Consider the following 21,036-nt stretch of genomic DNA (forward strand, 5'->3'; position numbering starts at 1 on the left):
GGAACAAAAACAGAGGTAATCCAGGCCAGTTCCAGCTGGCTGCAGACATCTTCCTTATGCTTGGGTGCACAGTGTGACTCACCACAGGGCCTTTCTCATGGACCCTTTTTAAGTGTCTCCACAAAATCCAGCAGGTTGATTAGTTCATGATGCTTCAAAAGAATCATCAAGAGAAAAACATGCGATATGTCTTACAATGCTGGATACCTTAAAAATACAAGGGAAAAAATATAGAAAAAATGGAGCATTTAAAAACAACTTATATCCTGTGAACATACCGATCAATGATATAAATGAGGTAATATGACACAAAACAAAGTGAAAAAATATATTTAAGATTATTCTTTTTAGTGTACAGAATTCATGGCAAATGCTGCACTATCTAGTTGCATAAATAAATATATTTATTTAACGAATATAAGATATTAAATACTCATATGTTATATAAGTTATATTATAATCAATATATTATATATGCATTGATATTATCATTGTTGTGTCAATATTATGTTAATATATAAGTACGGATTTACACTTATATGTATATAATTGCATGTTCTGTTACTATAAAATGAGGCCAAAATGTGTCAACTTGTTTCTCACAGAAACCCAAAATCCACACGAGGCTCTTTTTTCCTGTACCCTTTCACTTTGCATGTTCCCTATTCTCAATGAATGTCCTCTTCTTTCTGTAAACTATTGTACTCTTCATTTTGCCTGATCTTGCACCCAAGCATGGCAGGCAGAGAATCCTAGAGGCCCAAGATTCTACAGTGGCTGTTTGCAAGAGGGGAAGAGGCTATGGTAACTGCCACACTGGATACACTTATGTGAGAATGAGAAAGGGAAAGTACCCTGAATGCCCGGAATGCCTCTCACGTATAAAACAGCTGGATGGGATTGCAGGATGCCTGTGTGGCCCAGAGATGGAGGGAGCAAATTATGGGCAAAAAGAATTGCAACCAAATGCTGGAAAAGGAAAGATCTGCAATCATCTGTGTCTTCCGACTCTCTGGTATTTGCTTCTAACGGGCAGAATTCATTCTGCAAAGCATCAGGCACTGAACAAAAGACTCCTGCTGCTGGAGGTTGACAGGAAGTAACATCCATGAGTGTAAGAATGCAAGATCAAGACCCCTCCCACAAACAATGCCTATGATGAAGGAGAGGAGAAGAGAGATCTAAATTCAACCTTGCCCAGCACAGCCCAGTCCAAGGAAGGTAGGATTCAAGGAGACGAGCCTTGCACCACATTGTTCCCCACAAACTTCACTGAAGCACTGAACAAACTTCACCCTACTCTTTAACCAAGTTACAAAAAGAATTCCTTAATTCCTTCCTTTGCTTCTTAAAAGCTGCAGTAAGTTTACTAATCAGATCCACTAATATTATTTCAGAGCCCCTTTAATTGTTCAACCTAGATGTGCCTTTCCTTTCTAAGGATGTTAGTTAACTGGATATATAATTGTAAATGTAGAATACAGATGATAAAATATAATACATAGACTATGAATAACTATTAGTTCGTTATATTAATGAACACCTCTAAGAAACATTGAGATGATTTCCCTAAGATAAGAATGTGAGAGAAAGTGAGACTATCACATCTGTCTTATAGGATTAGGTACCACTTAGGTGTTGTTTTAGTTCTCCTGCCACTCCTTCCACCAATCCCGTCTTCTTGTTGGGAATCTGACCTCCCTATTGGCTACCTCGTACCTTTAAACTGCCTGCTTTGTGACATCATTCTCCCACCAAACCCCCACCACCTGGTGGAATCTTGGGGTTTCCATGGAGTCACCTGTAAATAAATTTGGATCATCGCAAGTGACCAGTGACCAGTGACCAGTGACCGGTGACCTTCGTACTGGACACATGCACTCTTCGGCTTCAGCCACTCAGACATCCTCCAGTATTGTCTCCTCATCCCTTGTATCCGGAGTTGATGTTTCCTCTTCTCTGACCATGTCTGGTAAGGAAAGAAACTTAAAAGTTTTTCATTAGATTTTATTTTTGCCCCTAAATGTAGTAGTAGATTCAAAATAGCATAGAATCATGGGAGAAAGTATTGAACTAAAACTCTGGAGACCTCACTTCAGTTTTGACTTTGGCATTTATTACCTGTGTGACTTTGGACAAGTCATTGACTCCTGAAACCTGTTTTTTCTTCATCTGTTATATGAGGATGTTAGATTGGTTGTTCTCTCTGGTCCCTTTCTTTTCTAATACTGAGTCTTAAAAGGCACCCATGTCGAAAATGAAATCAGAGGCTTGTTGAAGAGTGTTTCAACAGAAAGAGAGAAAACCTAGGTTATGTAGAAAACTAGCAACATTTACCAAGATATTTCATCTGTTAACAGTTCCTCCACTAATATTTTAACTTTAGTATTTTTAATTTAGTGCTGCTCAAAAAGTCAAATTCACGTGTTTTCTAACTAATGTAGGTGTAAAGGGAAAACAGGAAAAGAGGATGGAGGAGAGTGGGCTCTAGGGAGGCAAGTCTTGAAAGGTAAGGAAGTTTAGGATTGTTTCCCTCAGCACAGGCTACCAGGAACCAAGGAGGAGGGGAAAATATAAGAATGAAAGGAAAGAGCATAGAGGCGCTCTCAAGGGGAGAGGGTGGGGGAAGAGGTAGTTTAGGGTGGAATATTGAAGGAAACCAAAGATTTTAAATTAAAGCAGAAAGAGCATAAAATGAAATCTGCTTAGAGCAGGGCAAAACAAAGTTGATTTTAGCTAATACTTACATTAAGAGACTAGGAAGGAAAGTAAGGCCGGAATTGGGCATCACCAGGAAAAGCAACTTACAGAAAGGTCGTACTCAGTTGTTGTTTGCTTGCTTTTTTGTATTGCCTCTCTGAACACAGATGGCACTGAAAAGTTTTGAATGTAAACATTTTAAGAAATATGCTTTAGAAATGATGCTTCTTAAAAAAAAAAAAAGAAATGATGCTTCTTATCCAAGAACTTAATAAAAGTGGGTATCTAAGAGGCTGGAGGAAACCGAATATTCAGTTTTATTTCATTCTGCTTTTTTAAGCCATGTAGGTGTTTTGCCTATTAAAAACAAGACTCAGTTTATCTAAAAATTGGTATCTCCTAGACTGAATCATAAGGACTAATTCCTTTGTGTGATAAGTAGGTTCCAAGTCAAGGCTTCCTTTCATCTTTTCAGTTACTTTCTTCCCAACATGGAGCACACATCTGTTTTCATAGCTCAGCAACCTAAGAAGAAAAGTCAAGCCCCACATCCCTAATTCCACATTTATCTAAAACAATTTTGTAGAGTCCTTTGGGTTTTCTTACATTAAACATTTTTGTCTGTTTGTTTGATTTCAGCGATGGTGTTTTTTTATAGGCTTCAGGGATGACATTTTCCTGAATGCTGAAGATGATTAAAATATATTTTTAGATAAATAGAAAAACCTTCATGATGCTTTTTAAATGTTCTTCCTTTTGTTATATGATTATATTGAAATATACATTTGTATTAGACTTAGTATCTGTTACTTGCTGGGTAATATTGGGGAAAATGGGACTGAGTGCAGTAACAATTCCTTTACACTTATTTTCCTCTCTGCTTTGTACCAGATTTCATTGTAATACTTGTCTACAAAAGTTGTGGCTACCTATTCATTCACATTTATGGCATTTGCTGCTTGTTATGCAGTTTTTACTGATCTATCCTTGTCTGTATGTCCTGGTTAGGAATTCATTCAAAATCACCTTCTGTTGTTGTGGGCTCCATTTTGTTTAGTAGTATTCAGCAAAATTGGGTAGGCAATATTCGCTTCTGTAATATTGTATGTATGATAAAGAACTTGTTATATCAGTAAACTTATTATGCCTTGATGCTTGCTACATATCCCAGTTTTCATTAATATCTATATATTTCTTCTTAGTTCTGTAATGTGTGTTTTTCATGATTTTTCTGTCTTTTCAGAACATATCTTCCTTCATATAAATCATATGTAATGTATCACTTTTATTCATGTGCGAATTATTACTACTACCATTGTTGTTGTTACTATTACAACCACTTTATAGATGAGTAAACTGAAGCACAGAGACAGCTTAAATAACTTGATTCTATCAAAAAGCACTTTTTGAGAAACTTAGTTTCAGGTAGTCATTATGAGGTAGGATCAGAAACCAGGCTTAAGAAGAATGACCCTTAAAAAAAAAAAAAAAGGTTTTATTTTTAAGTAATCTCTATACCCAACGTGGAGCTCAAACTCACAACCCCGAGATCAAGAGTCACATGCTCCTCTGACTGAGCCAACCAGGAGCCCCACGAATGACCCTTTGAATTTACCAGCTGGACTGAGCTGTATGCGAACTGCACAAGCAAAACAAGACCCTGAAGATTACAATGGTAATAGCTGTATCAGTTTCTAACGGGGGAGGATCTACATTCATTGTATTTCTCCTGGTTTCTGGCAGCATAATGCTCAGAGTAGGGTCCTGGCAAGGATGTCACGATTATTAGTTTTTATAACCTGGTAATGAGACCTAACATAATGGGAGAACTTGAACAAGTCAGTCTGACCTCCCTGGCCTCAGTTTCCTCACTCGTGAAATGAGAATATAGAACAGAGGTTCTCTAAGGACCTCCGAAGATGGAAGTGCTTCACTTCTAGGAAACAGTATGTGAGTGGATAACACTTCTAGGAAACAGTATGTGAGCTGGTGTAGGCTCAAGGGAAAGACAGGGCAGGGAGAAGGTTGCTTCTTGCTTATGGAATGATGTACGAAGCACACCACCTGGGTCTTCCACACATCTGTGCCCAAGTTGGGAGCACAGGCAGTTGATATAGAAGGGTACCTACCAAGCTACTTCAGCCCTTACAACCATCTTAAATGGTTTGATTTTTGGTATCTCAGCAACTATTGGTATTAGAGGCTTCTTGGTAGCAACAACTTTAAGATAATATGTTTCCTCAAACATAGTGAGAATTGATCCATCTCCCTGATTCTTCATAACCCTCTTGTTCCCTACAGAAAATTTCCAAAATCCATCTTTACTTGGAACTCCAAACTCTCTGCAGCTCTCTCTCCCTGTGGTGAGCAATGCAGCTTCCCTAGCAGGAAGTGTCTACAGCTTCTCCAGAGTCTCTGCTCCAGCAGTCAGTTCGGCATGGCTACTGCCATCAGCTTCTGGCACTTCTTTCCAGCCACTCATGGGTAGTGCCTACCTTTACCAACATTCCAGTACAACTATGTTGTCTGGAGTTACTGCCCAGAGCCAGATCTCCACTTCAGCTGCTTCCTATCCAGGTATTTTTGAGTGGGATAGCACAGGGAGCACTGAAAAGAAGTCATCTTCACTTGGAGACTTCACTGTGACTGTCACTGACCAGGACACGGCGGTTTCTTCCATATCTATGGCAGCCCAGTATGATAAAACTTCAGAGGCCAATAACATGGTCCCTCTGTATCCATCACTTTCTGCCAGCCTTGTTCAGGGAACACCATCTCAGATTCCAAATCGGGGACACAGCCTATCACTTCCCTACCAGGAAGGAAGCCAGGTATATTACTATAATCAAGGCACACTGGGACCTCTACTGTCTGGAGAACTTGGTCCCTACCTGCAGTCCTATGGCTCTGTGTCATACATGGGAAGTAAGGCCTCTGCCCCCCAACCAGAAATGGTCATGGTACTAAAGGAGGTTCAGCCCACAAATGTCCCACCACCAGCCTCCACCTCTGGAATCTACTACTCTGTATCTGCTCAACCTATCACAGAAACAAGTTTTCAAGGTGAGTAGAAATAGCAAGAGGGAAAGAATTAAGGTCGGCATTCAAAAACAGGGTCAAATCTTCAGCCAAGTAGTAGTGAATCCACAGAGAAGCAGAATTTAAGTCCTGAGACTTTAATAACCACTACCCTCACTCAGTGCCCTCCATTTTCAGACTCTGTATAAGAACACTAAATAGGGGTGGGAAGGTGGGACACTGAAATGGCCATCTATGCTACAGGTACAAGGACCCCAAGTGCATACACAAGGGCTACCACACTTTTCACTGCCCTAGCTGATCAGTCTCCTGTACTACCACACTGTAATGAACTCCCTTCCCTGATCTATTGCTTCAGTCTCTTTGGAAAGCATTTCGGAACTCTTATTGTGATAGTGCCAGTTTAACTTTCCCTCACTTCCTTAATTTACACCAGGATTTAAGACCTTGTGTTCCGAGATGCTGTCCAAAGCAAGCAGGCAAAGAATCTATCCTTATATATTTTATCAGAAAGAGCTCCATTCCCTCTCCTAGTCCATGGTGTGAAGTATTCTTATTCTCTAAGGAAAGTGGGGAGAATTGCAAGGATTCTATAGGCTTTGTAGAAACATTTAATAATTTAAAAACCACTTTAGCCTCTTATTTTACTTAAACTTTGTATAAAATACAAAGAAAAGCAAGAATCAATGACATCAAATGATCACTGGTAAGAACTAGAAGTCATCTCCTATCTCCTAGCACAGGGTTCTGTCCATGATCCTTAAGAAGAGCTGGTAGAACCGCCTTGCCTATTGCTGGAAGGTGCATGATTTCTGTCTTGGTGTCTGGGGGAGCATCTCACTTACCAGGGAATGACTTCTTCCTTGATTTCTTTGTAGTGATGGAGACTTCCCTGGGGATGGAGACTTCCCTGGGATTGCAATCTCCAAGTCAGACATTTTGTCTGCCACAAACTCCAGAATTCCCCAAGTCCTGCAGTAGCAGAAATATCCAGGTACTTGAAAGCAACCCACCTCCTGAGCTTGGAGACATCTCAGTGATAGCTCCTGTCCAGAGTTCCAGTAATCTGCTGGCACTGCCTCCAGCTCCAAGCCAGGAACAAACTGAGAATAAGAATTTGAATGATACTAAAACCAAGCTTTCAAAGCCTCTGGATGCCTACCAGATCCCATTAGAAAATCAAGATCCTCCACTACTTCCTTTAGAAATTCCTGATATTCACCAGCTCCTGGCCTGCATTGATCCCCTTGGCCAAGAGGAGCAGTCTGGTTCTGAAAACACTGATCTGGGAAAAAATGGCATGAGTCTTGAGGACCAAGGGACCCTTGAAAATGGGATTGAATCTAGTGGTGGTTTCTCAGACATCACTACTCTAGTGGAGGATATTCATCTTCCCCAGCTCTTTAATTCCTTGAACGACCTTGATCAACCCAAAGGTCCCAAGGTGATCAATGCCAAAGATACCAGAATCATCAAGTTGAATGAAGTGCAAGAAAAGTCAAGTGTCATAAAGTTGTCCTCTGATCAAGCCAGGAAGAATAAACACAAAGCTGCTGAGACTATTAATGGTGTTCCCAAGACCAAAATCCAGCCAAAGGACCCAGGATGCCTGTTAGGGGGAGAAGTGGTTATTTGCAATGCTGGAGATAGTGACAGGGCTCGTGTGAATGCAGCTAAGCATTCCAACAGCAAATCTCAGAAAGCTGCATCCAGCAGGATCAGCAAAACTAAGAGCCATGGGCAGGAAAAGACCAAAAGGAGCAGAGAAAACAACCCCAAGAAAGCTGAAGAGAGTAAGCAGTCAGGGAACACAGTCAAGGCAGAAGAGAAGCCAACCATTCCCAAGATGAAGCGGAGGAGAAATCAACCTGAGTTTAGCCAAGAGACCTTTAAAAAGCCTCGAAGCTGCCTAGGCATGCACATGTTGGAGTCCGTACAGATTTTTCACGCGCTGGGGAAAAAGAGTGATAAGAAAATCAGACTCTCTTCCTCCTGGGCCCTGGGAAACTCCAGCAACCCTAAAGTTGCCCAGCCATCCCCAGTTATCAAACGATGGCTGGATACCCCACGTGAGGGTAAAGGTCCTGAGAAAAATAAAGTCAAAGTCCAGAAACAAGACAGTGGTGCTGACACAGAGTGTCCATCTCCATCCCAGTATGAGCTGCCACCTCCTGGGAAGGTCAAGTTGGTGCCTTTGCCTTTTCCAACCTTGGAGAAGCCTCAAGCTCGACCTGTTCTTCGGAGGCCACACTCTCTGGCCTCACGTCGGTCTGCTGTGGCTTACCCTGCCCGGCCAGGGTCCACTAGCTCAGCTCAACCTATTGCAGTCAATTCATCCCGGCCAACCCCTGTCTCCTTGACAGGTCCCGCCAGACCAGCTCGGCCAATTTCAACCAATCCAACCCGACCAGGTTTGACCAACCCTACCCGGCCTAGTGTCCCTCACTCTGCTGCATCCAGACCTGCACCCTACAAAACGTCATCCTGCACCTCTCTCCAGCAGGAACCCATTCCTACTGCTGTGACCAAACTCCAGTCCCCACCCAAACCTCACAATCAATTTCTACTCCAAGACTTCTGCCTTCAACCTATTCCATGGAGAAAACCCAATGTTCCCGAGCCAGTAATGTCGAAGCCCATCACAAAAGAACAGAGGCCAGAGCGAGAGGCCATGAAGCGGCAGGCTCAACAAGAGCGTGAGAATGCAGCCAAATACACCTCTTTGGGGAAAGTGCAGTTTTTCATTGAGAGGGAAAAAGATATGGAAATTGCTCGATACTATGGCTATGCAATATAAGAGCTGCTACGTTTGTTGGTACCACTCTGGGTACCAGCCATTTATCCATATATAGATAGATAGATATAAATTTCTCTATTTATTCAGATGTATTTTAAAACTTAATAAAACATAATAAACATAATTAATAGATGAGAAATAAAGAAGACTTTTTAGTTCTGAGATACTGTTAACTGGGGGTTTTCTTTGGTGGGGGTCGGGATAAAAGTCTGCATGAGAAAGAACCAAAAGTTGGATGGAAGAATAAGGGAAAGGGGATAAGAAGAAAAGAGGAAGGGCCACGAGGGCTGAAAGGGGAGAGATTTTCTAGGTTTATAAAAAGCAGGAGTGGGGGAAATGGCAGAAGCAGGGTCTGAGGTTAGGGTTAAAAGAATAAATAGAATTGAAGATGACAGGAGATGAGTCAGTCTAGGCTGACCAGAATAAATGTAAAGCCTTTCGTGGAGGCTGGCCTTACATCTCATGTCCACCCTATAGTATTTTAGAAAACAAGAGATTCAAGACATACCTCCAAAATGTTTGGGTTGTCCTATCCATCTATGACTATAGCTGGGTAAGGTAAGTACAAATCATCCATCTACTGGATGGATGGCAAGGGCTCACATTTATCCTGGGGGCAGCTGATCACTGGAGCCTAGCCAAGCCAACTGCTGTAGCAGGAGGCCCGCCGAGAAGCAAGAGGCACGCCGAGAACAGGGCCTGGGATACAAATCACTGTTTATTAAACACCTACGCACCAGGCCGGTGAACGCACTACTTCAGTTAACCAACACAACGACATGCAACGCTAGTACAACTGTGCCACTTTACTAGTGAGATTCAGCAATGGGCTTAGGTCACACTGCGGGCAGAGGAACGAGGCTTCAATTGGAGGCTTATATATGCCTCCAAAGCCTTCAGTATTAGCAAGCGCCAGCAGATGGCCAACCCGGCTTTCAGATCAGAGCATCCGGAAGTCACATGGTGGTCGAGATCAAACTTCCGGAGGGACTTAAACGTTAACCAGGGGGGCCTGCCAGGTCGTCCTCCATCGACGCCGATGTGCGTGCCCCTTTCTCTAAAACTGACCAACTGAAGCGCAGGAGGAAAATCAGCTGGAGGGGTCCATTCCCACAAGGTAAGAGCGGTGGGCACATGAGGGAACTCAGTAGCGCTCCAACGGCTGTAGCACGCAGGTGCCAAAGGTCTAGAGGTGCTCCTTAGGACTTGGTGGGACAGCTAGAAAGAATTGGGGGGGTAGAGAGAGTGAGGGCGTGGAGGGGGTGGGGCAGGAAAGGGAATGGAGTGGGGGGAGGGGAGGGATGGGGACAACGGAAAATCACCACGGAAAAATTGGCAATTTGCTTATTTTTTTTTATGGTAATTTGCTTTTTAAAAATCATCTTGTATTGAGATATAATTAACATACCATACAATTCACCCTTTGAAACTATAAATTCAGTGTCATTAGGACATTTACAAGCATGTACAACCATCACCATTATCTAACCCATAACATTTTCATCACCCCAAAAAGAACCCCCCTGGACCATTAGCAGTCACTTCTCATTCTCTCCCCCCCTCCACTGGCAACTGGCAACCACTAATCTTTCTGTCTCTCTGAATTTGCCTTCCCCGGACATTTCATAGGTGTGAAATAGTACAATATGTGCCCTTTGACTTCTGTAATTAGCATTATGTTTTCAAAGTTCATCCATGTCCTAGTGTGTCTACTTCATTGATTTTATGACTATAATATTCTGTTGCACGACTCTGCAACATTTGTGTATCCACTCATCAGTTGGTGGAGATTTGGGTTGTTTCTGCTAGTATTTTACATTTATTGAGAGTTTCTTCACTCCGCTTCACAGATAATGACATAGGCTTGGAGAGTGTCAAAAGTTTGCCCAGGATTAAGAGCTAGCAATTGGGGGTGTTGGGGCTTGAACTCAGGCAGTCAGAATTCAGAGGTAATAAAGTCACATGACAGAACAAGGTACAAAAGGTATTCAATGGAAATACCCAGCTGCCCATTTCCCTGCCCCCTTAGAGACATCTACTTTTGCCACACTGTATGTGAATCCTTCTAGAGAAACCATTTGTCTCAACATGAATGTATCACAATGTATTGACTAATTTGCTCCACTGATTTAGAATGTCACTTTTAGAGCATACTAACTTCTTGTATGTATTTGTATTACTCTCTTCAGAGTTGTCCTGACTTTTTTGCCTACCTTTTATATTTGCCATTTCTCTGGAATTCTTTTTATCTTCTTTTTCATCTTTAAAAGTTTCCCACTTTTCTTATTTGTTTCTCTTAAGGCATTATCCATTATGTTCATTTACTCTTGTATTATTTTTAACTTAAGTCTTTATTTCTGATTTTTTCTTTTATTTTTAATTCTGTCCTGAGCTCTATCATCCCTCCTAATTCTGATTTATGTTGGTCTTTCATCTTTTTTTTTATTATGGTAAAATGTACACAACACAAAATTTACCATTTTTTAGTACACAATTTAGCCATTTTTAAGTACACAATTCAGTGGCATTAAGCACATCCATGATGAGGTGAAACCATCACCACCAACCACATTTAAAATAATTATGTCAAAAAATTGAACAGGACTCTAGAAAGATGGAACCAGCAGCATAGTTTTTGGATGTCCCCAGCCGTCTCATGGAAATAGATAAAACAAAAACCAAATACCATTTCCAGAGCTTTTTTATCACCCCAGACAGAAACTCTGGAGCTATTAGATAATAACTTCCCTCTCCTTCCCTCCCTCACTCCACATTCTTTCATCTTTTACGTTGTTCCTTCTAATATCTTTTAGCTTGTTGTGAATTTTTTTCAATGTTTATTTTTGAGACAGAGAAAGACAGCGTGAGTGGGGAAGGAGTAGAGAGAAACAGAGAGGGAGACACAATCTGAAGCAGGCTCCAGTCTCTGAGCTGTCAGCACAGAGCCCGGTGTGGGGCTCGAATCCGTGAACCGCAAGATCATGACCTGAACTGAAGTTGGACACTTAACTGACTGAGCCACCCAGGGACCCCATCTTTTAGCTTGTTTTGAAATAGCATGTTCCAATTTTGATCTGTTTTGTGGTCCTGTCTTTTTGGACTTGCTTTCATTTTCTGAAGGGATGCTATTCTCATTTTCTTATGCTACCTTTAGAGGCCGCTTTTAGACAACAGGCTTGAGTGATGGAATGTAGAAAGGGCCCACAGTGACCACCTGGCGAAATAGAGACAAAAGGGCCCACAGTGACCTCCAACCCCTGGGCTGAATACAGACTGGCCCATCAGGTGACCCACATCAAAATATCCATAGGCCCTAACTAACATGTGGGCTACTTACAACCAAGCACAGTTAGCAAAAAGGAAAAGTTCCATATGTCTCCATACCTCCTCACCTTCCCCTTTTAAATACAGCCCCCACACACTGTCTCCTTGCAGACAGTCTCTCTTTTGCTGTCCTGCCCACTGCTCCCTTGTGATGTGTTCAATACACTTCTATCGCCTTTGTTCTGCCTCAGGTGAATCCTTTCACCTCCAGTGCCACCGGCTTCCACCTGGTTGTTGTCCCACATGTGGAGACCCCCCACCATTCTATTGTGTAGGACTTGATCTCAATCTCATTTCTGTTATCCGCTTTTTAAGTGAAATCAGTATTAATGCACTTTGAAAAGGAGTTGTGGTTGCGGATCACTTTCCTAACTTCACAGAATTTGTTTTTTGTTTTTTGTTTTCTCCGAATGTAGCGTTCAAAAATGGATGGCTTCTTTCTGAGGTTTCCTGGCTCTGTTCCCTTCTCCAGACTTTTATCAAGACATTTCTCTTTGTGTCTGTTGTTGCTGTGAGAAGTTTCTCCTCTGGGTGGGTCACATCTGGAAGGGAGCTCGGGCTGCTCCATTTCAAGACAGAGGTGGGGCAGGGCAAGAGCACCCCCAGTCCTTTAGACCCCCTCTGGGGCTCCTTGTACTTCCTCACTTTGTGGGTGGACAGGACTGCACCACCAGGTCTCAGCTGCTGTTCTCAAATTGCGAGTGAGTACCTGCTGGCAGGTTGAAGTCTTCCTGCCCTCAAGGCCATCAGATGCTTCCTCCAGTCTGCGACTGCCTCTGGTGCAGACACCAGAAGCGGGCAAGTCTGTGCCTGTTGATGGTACTCTTCCCCATTGTTGTGTGTAGGTCTCAGCCTGTCAGTAACCAATGTGGTTGAATCAGTCCTCTGGTTCTTACTATAATTTCAAGATGTCCTTTAGCAGCAACCACCAGGAATGTTTGAAAAAATAGAGGTTTATTCCTTACACAGTACACCTGGGGCCACACAGTGAGGTCTCAGGTAGAGACAGAGTACTGGGACCAGGGGTTCAAATCAGGACCAGGATCAAGGGTGGGGGCCTGGGGTTTCAAGGGCTCAGTCCTTAGTGGTGAATTTAAAATAGGAGTGGATGGGCATGAAGCCTACTTAAAAAAGGGGTGCCTGGGTGGTTCAGTCAGTCAAGCGTCTGACTCTTGATCTCAGCTCAGGTTTTGATCTTAGGGCCATGAGTTCAAGCCCTGGGTTGGACTCCATGCTAAGTGTGTAGCCTCCTTAAACAAAACAGAAAACATGGGAGTGGGGATTTAAAACACAGGGAGAAAGAAAAGACAAGTGGTCCCAAAAGTCAGTTATTGAAATTGACTGAGATTTCTACGTCAAAGAAGCCTCAGTTGGGGGAAAGTGGCCTGGCTATTTATCCCATGTATGGCTAGCACTGTGTTTACTGGGGTAGCTGTCTTTGAAGTGGATGCCTCTTTGAAATGAACAGGCAATCAAAGCTTAAGTCAGGCATTAACAAAAAAGGAAAAAAGCAACTGTTAGGGCTTATGTTACACCCACCCTTTTGTTTTGGGGAGTTTCTAATTTCACGGTAAATGCTACCAGTGGGCCTTTGGTTTTGATCTATTTCCATGAAAGCCTTTGGGGAGATTCAAAAACTACGCTGCTGCCTCGTCTTTCTGAAATTCCACTCCATCATTTGGCATAACTATTTTTAATTTGGGGGTTCTGTAATTTTCAGCTCCTCAAAGGAGAGCCCAATTTGCCCTATCCTCTTTAGGATTCTGGCTCGGACAAGGCTTTCTAAGTCTCCTCTGTCTAACATGGAACCTCATGTCTGTATTTGCTCAGTCCACGTTTGGAATTAGAAGTCAAAACATGGGTGGAGGGACATTTGACCACCATGAGAGTAGAGTAAGCAGGTGGAGGGTCTGGCAGCAGGCCCTAGTTGGGAATGCACGTATTTTCCTTCCCTTTTTTCTTTCTTTTTGTATTACTTCTCTAAACATGTACAAAACGGAACCACCAGTCTGCACGCGTCCCCAGCAAAAATTCTGGTCCGTGCACTGCTTTCTTCATCTTCATTTCTGTTTCCAGAAAAAGTATAAAGAGACTTTGCGGTCTCTCTTTCCCTTCCAACTGCACATCCAGAACGTCAGCACACTCCATCTGTCTTACCTTCAAATTGTATCTAGAACTTGTCTACTTCCAACCGCTTTTCTCCATTGCCACTCAAGTCCAAGCCCCCATCATTCCCTGTCTGGATTATTGGCAGAGCCTCCTAATTCAGAGGCTCTCAAACTTTATATATTCACAGAGCCCTTGGTGTCTCACCTATAGGCTCAAAGAAATACTTAACAGTCCCATTTATTAAGTAGTTAGGTGCCAAAAAGGTAGTAAGGATTTATGCCTGTAGTAGGCTAGATAATGGCCACCCAAGCTGATCAGGTCATAATCTCTGAAACCTGTTAATATCACCACCTTATTTAGAAAAAAAGATCTTTGTGTATGTGAGTAGTTAAGGATCTTGAAGAACGCCTAGGTTTAGCGGTTCCTGAGTTCAAGCCCCACATCGGGCTCTCTGCTGTCGGTGCGGAGCCCACTTCAGATCTTCTGTCTCCCTCTCTCTGCCTCTTCTCTGCCTTGCACATGCTCTCTCTCTTGCTCTCTCAAAAAGAAACATTTTTTAAAAAGGATCTTGACATGGAGAGGTTATCCCAACTTAGCAAGGTGAATCCTAAATGCAATCACATATGTGCATTTATATATGTATGATCTCTATGCCCAATGTGGGGCTCAAATTCATGACTCTTGAGTTTAAGAGATGCATACTCCGCTGACTGAGTCAGCCAGGTGTCCTTCACGTGTGTCCTGAGAAGATTGAGGCAGAAGGAGATTTGATACAGATAGCAGAGGAAAAAGCAAGGCGACCATGGATGCAAAGATTGGAGTGTGACAGCCAACAGTCACAAGAAGCTGCAACAGGCAAGGAATGAAATCTTCCCTAAGAGCCTCTGGAAGGAGTGTAGCCCTGCTTACACCTTAATTTTGTCCCAGTGACACTCGTTTCAGACTTCCGACCTCCAAAACTGTGAAAAAATTAATTTCTGCTTTACGAGGCACCGGGTTGTGGCAATTCATTAGAGCAGCCACAGGAAAAATGCTCCAGTAACACAGCACATTGTACAATAAGACGATGCTCCAACAACTGACTATTATTCTGAAAAATAATAGCTGTAGGAGAAAAGAAAGATATTCTAATTTCACTCTTAAATAAGCACATTTACTTGCTGATGGAGGGTGCGTGACTGTTGGGCACTGCACAACATCTCAAACCTCGGAGTTAAGTCGAACACTGCCAGCCTCATCTCCTGCTCCACATTGATTTTCAAAGAGTACTGGCTTTTTATTACAGGTACTGCCGAAAACCCAGCTTCAGAAAGATATGACAGCACTGAAAGGAAAATAGCATGACCTAATGTTGAAACTGTGAACCACCCATTAGCTGGAAGCTCACATGGTGTCTGACAGATGTCAAGTATTGCTGTGAACCCTTCAAAAATTTAGAAAATCCCGCTACACCCTGATGAATTTGCTGTGGCATCCTGGGGGCATCCCAGCATACCTTATGAACACAGTCCGTACTGGCTTCTCAGCTAGCACGCTTGCCTCTCTAAAATTTGTCAACACAGTCACCTTAATGATCCTTTCAAAACATAAGTCAGATCTTGTCTTCCTTCTGTGACAGCCCTCTCATGGCTTCCCATTTTTCTCAGAGTCAGACCCAATGTCCCCACAATGGCCTATAAGATCCAACCTACATCAGGGGTCAGCAAACATTTTCTATAAAGAGCCAGACAGTAATGTTTGTCTCTGTGGGCCAGATTGTCTCTGCCTCAGTACTCTGCGGTTGTAGCAGGAAAGCAGCCACAGAAAATATGTGAGCAAATGGGCATGGCTGTGTCCCAATAAAACTTCATTTACAAAGACGAGTCACAACATAGTTTTCTGACTCCTATCCTACAGGACCTACTGCTATGGCACCTTTTGCTCATCTCCACTCCACTCACTCCGAGGCCTCACTGTTCCTTATGTACACCAGCAAGCTCCTGGCCCAGGGCCTTTGCACTTGCTCTTTCTTGCCTGGAATGCTTTTCTTAACCTCCAAGTCTTCACTCAAAATTTTTCAATGAGGGTTTTCCTGACTACACCATTTGAATCGCAACTGCCTCCCTGTGCTTCTCTTTTCCTTCAGTCTGTTCCATTTTCTCCCATAGCGCGTAGAATCTTCTAACATACAATGTAATTTACTTGTTTGTTATGATCATTGTTTATAATCCATCACTCCCTCACCTATCACTAACGTGTAAGATCTTTGAGGGCATTGATTTCTGCTTTTTGTCTGCTTTATTCACTGATATATGTCCAAGGCCTTGAGCAATGTTTGGCACATAGTGAATACACAGTAGATATTAGTTGATTGACTGAATGGATACTTTTCAGAGTATAAACATAGGGGCATGCGATTTTTAATCTCCCATTCAAAGTTATAGTGCCGGTTATATGGCAGTATTTTTGCAAAGAAATGTATAAACCAAATACAAAATGATAAAATCCCTCAACCTAAAGTGTCCAATTCAAATAGCCCTATAATTTGTTATGTGATTTAGCCTTAGTTGAAATTTATAATCTTCAGATTGTCAATCTTAACCTAAAACAAAAGGCTTTGGGTTATTAGGAACCAAATTATATAACTCACAGTTAACTAACAAATACCAAAGGAATAAAATATGTCTAAAATTGATCCCTTATGTATAGATTTAAGCATTAATTATAACAATACACACACATTAAGCCTTTTCAAGCATGCATAAAACTCATTTTCCCAACTAGACGTTTTTCTTGGCAATGAAGATACCAGTCTTCAAACAAACTATAGGTGGCGCTCCAATCCTCAGATTCAGCTTGATGTTACCAATTTTACCACAGCTGTCTTCTCAAGGAACACCACTTCATCAGGTGATTCCAACTTCAGCTCAAAAGGAACACAATTCGCATGCATGTGCAACGTTGCGTATGTTGTAATGTGTAAGCTTTAAAGATCCCAGTACACTTGCTGCATTCCACCCCCCTTTTTTGGGAACACTTCTTTCTACATTCTACATCTTAAAAAAAAAAAAAAAGTATTTACTTTTAAAATTCTGTTTGCCATTTTATATCCCCAATGGGTTCACAGCAAAAATTTTAGCTGTGAACAATTTGTCTTTAGTACACATTCCATTTCTGCTTTCAAATCACCCCCATTCCCTAGCAATGCTCAAGATAGGCTGCTTCAGTGTTTCAGTGCATGGAGTTCACCTAGAATCCCCTCGAGAAACTTAATCTTTTAAAGATTTTTTTTTTCTCTTCTGATGGCTTTGGGCTCTCATCCATGAGGGCCTTAAAACAACAGAAACTGAGTTTTTCTTGTTGTTATTGTAGACTCATTGCCTGACATAAGATTCATGAACATGATACATGCTCAATAAATATTTGCTCAATTAATGAAGGTGTCTAGCCTTGGAGGTTTTCTGTTCCTAGTTCTTCTTTGATGTTTATTTTTGAGAGAGAGGGATAGACAGAACATGAGCAGGGGAGGGGCAGAGAGAGAGGGAGACACAGAATCTGAAGCAGGCGTCAGGCTCTGAGCTGTCAGCATAGAGCCCGATGCAGGGCTTGAAGCCACGAACTGCGAGATCATGACCCGAGCTGAAGTCAGACGCTCAACCGACTGAGCCACCCAGGCTCCCCTCTGCTCCTAGTCCTAACTGCCTTTTAGAGAAGACTTGGTCCCAAGAGCATAATGGCCACTGTTTTTCATTGTTAATTTCATTATAATTGGCCACCCATCCTTGTAATTAATTTTGGGGACAGTGAGACAACATTTATTTTAACAATATTTGAAAAAAAAAAACAAAAACAAAACAAAACAAAAAAAACAATATTTGAACATTCAGCAATCTTTCTTGAGTGTCTTCTGGGTCCCCAAGCTATTCTAGGTACTGGGATTACATGTGTGAACAAGTAAAAAAAAAAAAAAAAGCTCCTATATTTCTGGAGATTATATTTTAGGGGGGAATTAAAGACAATAATCAATCCAGACCATAAAAGACCAAAGCAGACAGTGGTAAGGACTACAAAAAGAATTAAAACAAGAGTGAGTGGTAGAGGGTGATTGGGTGGCTACTTAGAGTGTGTGGTCAGAGAACATGACATGTAAATTGATAAGTGAATGTTAAGATGGAGTCAGCCAAGTGAAAATCAGGGTAAGAGCAGTCCAGGAAGAGGAAACAGCTGTGCAATGGAATGGCAGATGTTCAGACAGTGTGGTGGAGAGCAATAAGCAAGAGGGAGAGTAGAAGATGAAGTCTGAGAGACAGCAGGGACTAAGTCACTCTATAAACCAGGGTGAGGAGTTTGGATTTTTTTAAAGTAGGTGCCACCCAGCATGGACCCCAATGTGGGGCTCGAACTCACCACCTTGAGATCAAGACCTGACCTGAGATCAAGAGTCAGATGCTTAACTGACTGAGCCACCCGAGTTTGGATTTTTAATTCCAAGTGCCATGGGAAGTAATTGGAGGGTTTTTAACCCAGGAGCAACAGAACCTGATTTTTGTTATAAAAGCGTATTAGCTGCTGCTGTAAGATTGCACTGAAGTAGGTAAGAATGGATGGCATTCCTGTATTAGTGAGATTGCCCCTCTAGGTATGTGACTCACCACAGGGGTAACAAGGAGGCAAGTGATACGTGCCTAGAGTCTTCCTTGTTTTTATCTTTCCCAGAAAGCCCATCTGGACATTTTCTCTCTACCCTGAAGCTATATATTGAGGTAAGAATTTTGCCTTTTAGGAGACTTTTGCTGCTACCCAGGAATGAGCAGTTAGGAATAAACAAACAGGAAGGCAGGAGTCTGTGACACCGAACTTTGCACGAGGTCATGTGGAGAATGTTATATTCAGGGAAAATGTACTGACTAGGTACATCTGGGCACCAGAAAGAACGACCACCTCACTTCCTAGTTTGGCCTTGGCCCTCCACGTGAGCTGCCGAAGCCTAATTGCTGACAGAATAGCTTGATGCTTAGCCTCCAATCTTTGGGGCAGGAGTCCTCCTCAGTTTTGCCAAGAACCAACGGAATTCTTGTAGCATTAATTTCCTGGATGCACATACAAAATCGTCCAGTTTGTAGCTTTTCCCATTAATCAGGAATGTCATGAAGAATGTCAGATGTTCACCTTGGCCAGGGTTTACTTGCTGTTTCTGATACCTCTAAAGCCAAGAGTGCTGACCAGTTGCCCCAGAGGCCAAAAATTGGTCAATATTTACAGATTCCCTTCCTGAATGAACCAGATCCTGCTTACTACATCCTCTCAGCCATTATCTTAAGAATTGCCATCACCTGGGTATATCTCCTTTGTAATATCAAGGACAACCTGTGTGTGGTGGTTGCTGTGTTTGTGATTATGCGCACCCCTCTCTTACGTGCTTCCCATTCATGGCTTCTTAAAGGCTTCTCATCATAGTCTTAACATATAGCATGTTTGTAAACTCTGTTAACTTGTTACATTAAACATTACAAAGAAAAACCACCACTTGGAAACGGTGCTTAATGGCAGCAGCTGCCCCTGTTCCCCACCCCACCAGCTCTGCTTCTGCCTGTACTTGCACCATAACAATATCCACCTACTGGATTTGTTCACTGCTGTATCCCTAACAACCAGAACAGAAGCTGGCACATAGTAGATACTCAACAAATATTTACTGAGTGAGAGATTGAATGTGTTGGATTTTGTCCTGTGTTCGCTCCTGCCAAGAGTCCAACTGCACTGTATGCCTTCACTATGACCAGCACCCTCAGTGCCTCAATTTCTTTAGGCTCTACCCACTATGTTTACATTCTGAAAGGAAAGAGTCAGTAGAGAAAGAGTTTTGAAGACAGAATAGTGCCCTTTACAACTGTCTTCCCAGAGTTATCTTCAGAGGATCCAGGAAAATTGATAGTGGATCCTTGCACTGACATGCCTATTTAATGTTTATTATTTTTGAGAGATAGAGAGAGAGAGAGAGAGAGAGACAGAGACAGAGAGACAGAGAGCAAGCAGGGAAGGGGCAGAGAGAGAGGGAGACACAGAATCAGAAGCAGGCTCCAGGCTCTGTGCTGACAGCACAGATGCGGGGCTTGAACTCACAGACCATGAGATCATGACCTGAGCTGTAGTCAGCCGCCCAAGTGACTGAGCCACCCAGGTGCCCCTGACATGCCTATTTATGCTTTAAGGGAGAAAGAATCTGGCAAGTGCTTTCAGCCCTAAGTCTGGAAAGCCAATGACCACATAGAATCACTTTGGGAAAATCCCAGACACAGATACACAACAGAGGGCCAGAGAAATTAGAGATCCGGACACTGACCTGGTAGAAGGGCTAATACCCGTGCAGGGGCTTTAAGCTAGACTTTGAAGGATAGGTCAGGTCATCACATTAACGAACTTACAGACAGGGTCCCCAAATTTGGTGGGTAAAGTATCCTCAGAGAGCACAAAGTTTCAGAGTGGTGATATAAAAAGTCTCCTGAGAGAAAATGAATAGCAGGCTTGAAGAACCTCTTGGGAAAGAGACTGTGCATATATTCATACATACACACATCTGTATACAGAATATGCCACTGTTTGGTGTAAATAACTGGTGTGAATAACTGCCTGTCCTGGCTGTAGGGGCAGGAACTGTGTCATACAGATCTTTGTGGCTCCATTGATTTGCACAGTGACCCTTGTAAACTAAACACTTGATTTCAATAAATTGTGTTCTAACATTAAAAAGTTAGTCTTGGGGTGACTGGGTGGCTCAGTTGGTTAAGCAACCGTCTTCCCTTCCAGTCATGGTCTCACCGTTAGTGGGTTGGAGCCCTGTGAGGGGCTGTGTACTGACAGCTCAGAGCCTGGAGCCTGCTTTGGAGTCTGTGTCTCCTGCTCTCTCTGTACCACCCCCCCCCCCCAAAAATGAATAAACGTTAAAAAAAAAAAAAAAAAAAGTTGATCTTAAGGTTTTTTTCTAGGCAATAGAAGCCTGATACCTCACACTATCAATTTTGTGTAGGTAGTGACAAAAGCAAGCTGAAGTTTTAAGAAGTTTTTCTTTCATGGATTTAGAAACCCTG

At 42.4% G+C, this 21,036-nt stretch overlaps 1 protein-coding gene across 1 annotated transcript; it reads left to right on the forward strand.

Moving 5' to 3' along the window:
- The first annotated feature begins 460 nt into the window (after window positions 1-460).
- Window positions 461-8,698, forward strand: CUNH2orf78 (chromosome unknown C2orf78 homolog). Its single transcript, XM_019441987.2, has 3 exons — window positions 461-1,972; window positions 5,002-5,763; window positions 6,618-8,698. Exons 1-3 carry the CDS (start codon window positions 1,876-1,878, stop codon window positions 8,534-8,536), a joined length of 2,778 nt encoding a protein of 925 aa, XP_019297532.1. The 5' UTR covers window positions 461-1,875; the 3' UTR covers window positions 8,537-8,698.
- Window positions 8,699-21,036: the final 12,338 nt, after the last annotated feature.

Source organism: Panthera pardus, unplaced genomic scaffold, assembly GCF_024362965.1.
Source record: "Panthera pardus isolate Hobbes unplaced genomic scaffold, ASM2436296v1 HiC_scaffold_25, whole genome shotgun sequence".
Lineage (NCBI taxonomy): Eukaryota > Metazoa > Chordata > Mammalia > Carnivora > Felidae > Panthera > Panthera pardus.

Bases quoted from the DNA above. Each gene is read 5' to 3' on its own strand.
- CUNH2orf78 (XM_019441987.2), top strand. From the start codon at position 1,876: ATGCACTCTTCGGCTTCAGCCACTCAGACATCCTCCAGTATTGTCTCC. The intron at 1,973-5,001 runs GTAAGGAAAGAA...TGTTCCCTACAG, and splicing joins CTCTTCTCTGACCATGTCTG to AAAATTTCCAAAATCCATCT. The intron at 5,764-6,617 runs GTGAGTAGAAAT...ATTTCTTTGTAG, and splicing joins CACAGAAACAAGTTTTCAAG to TGATGGAGACTTCCCTGGGG.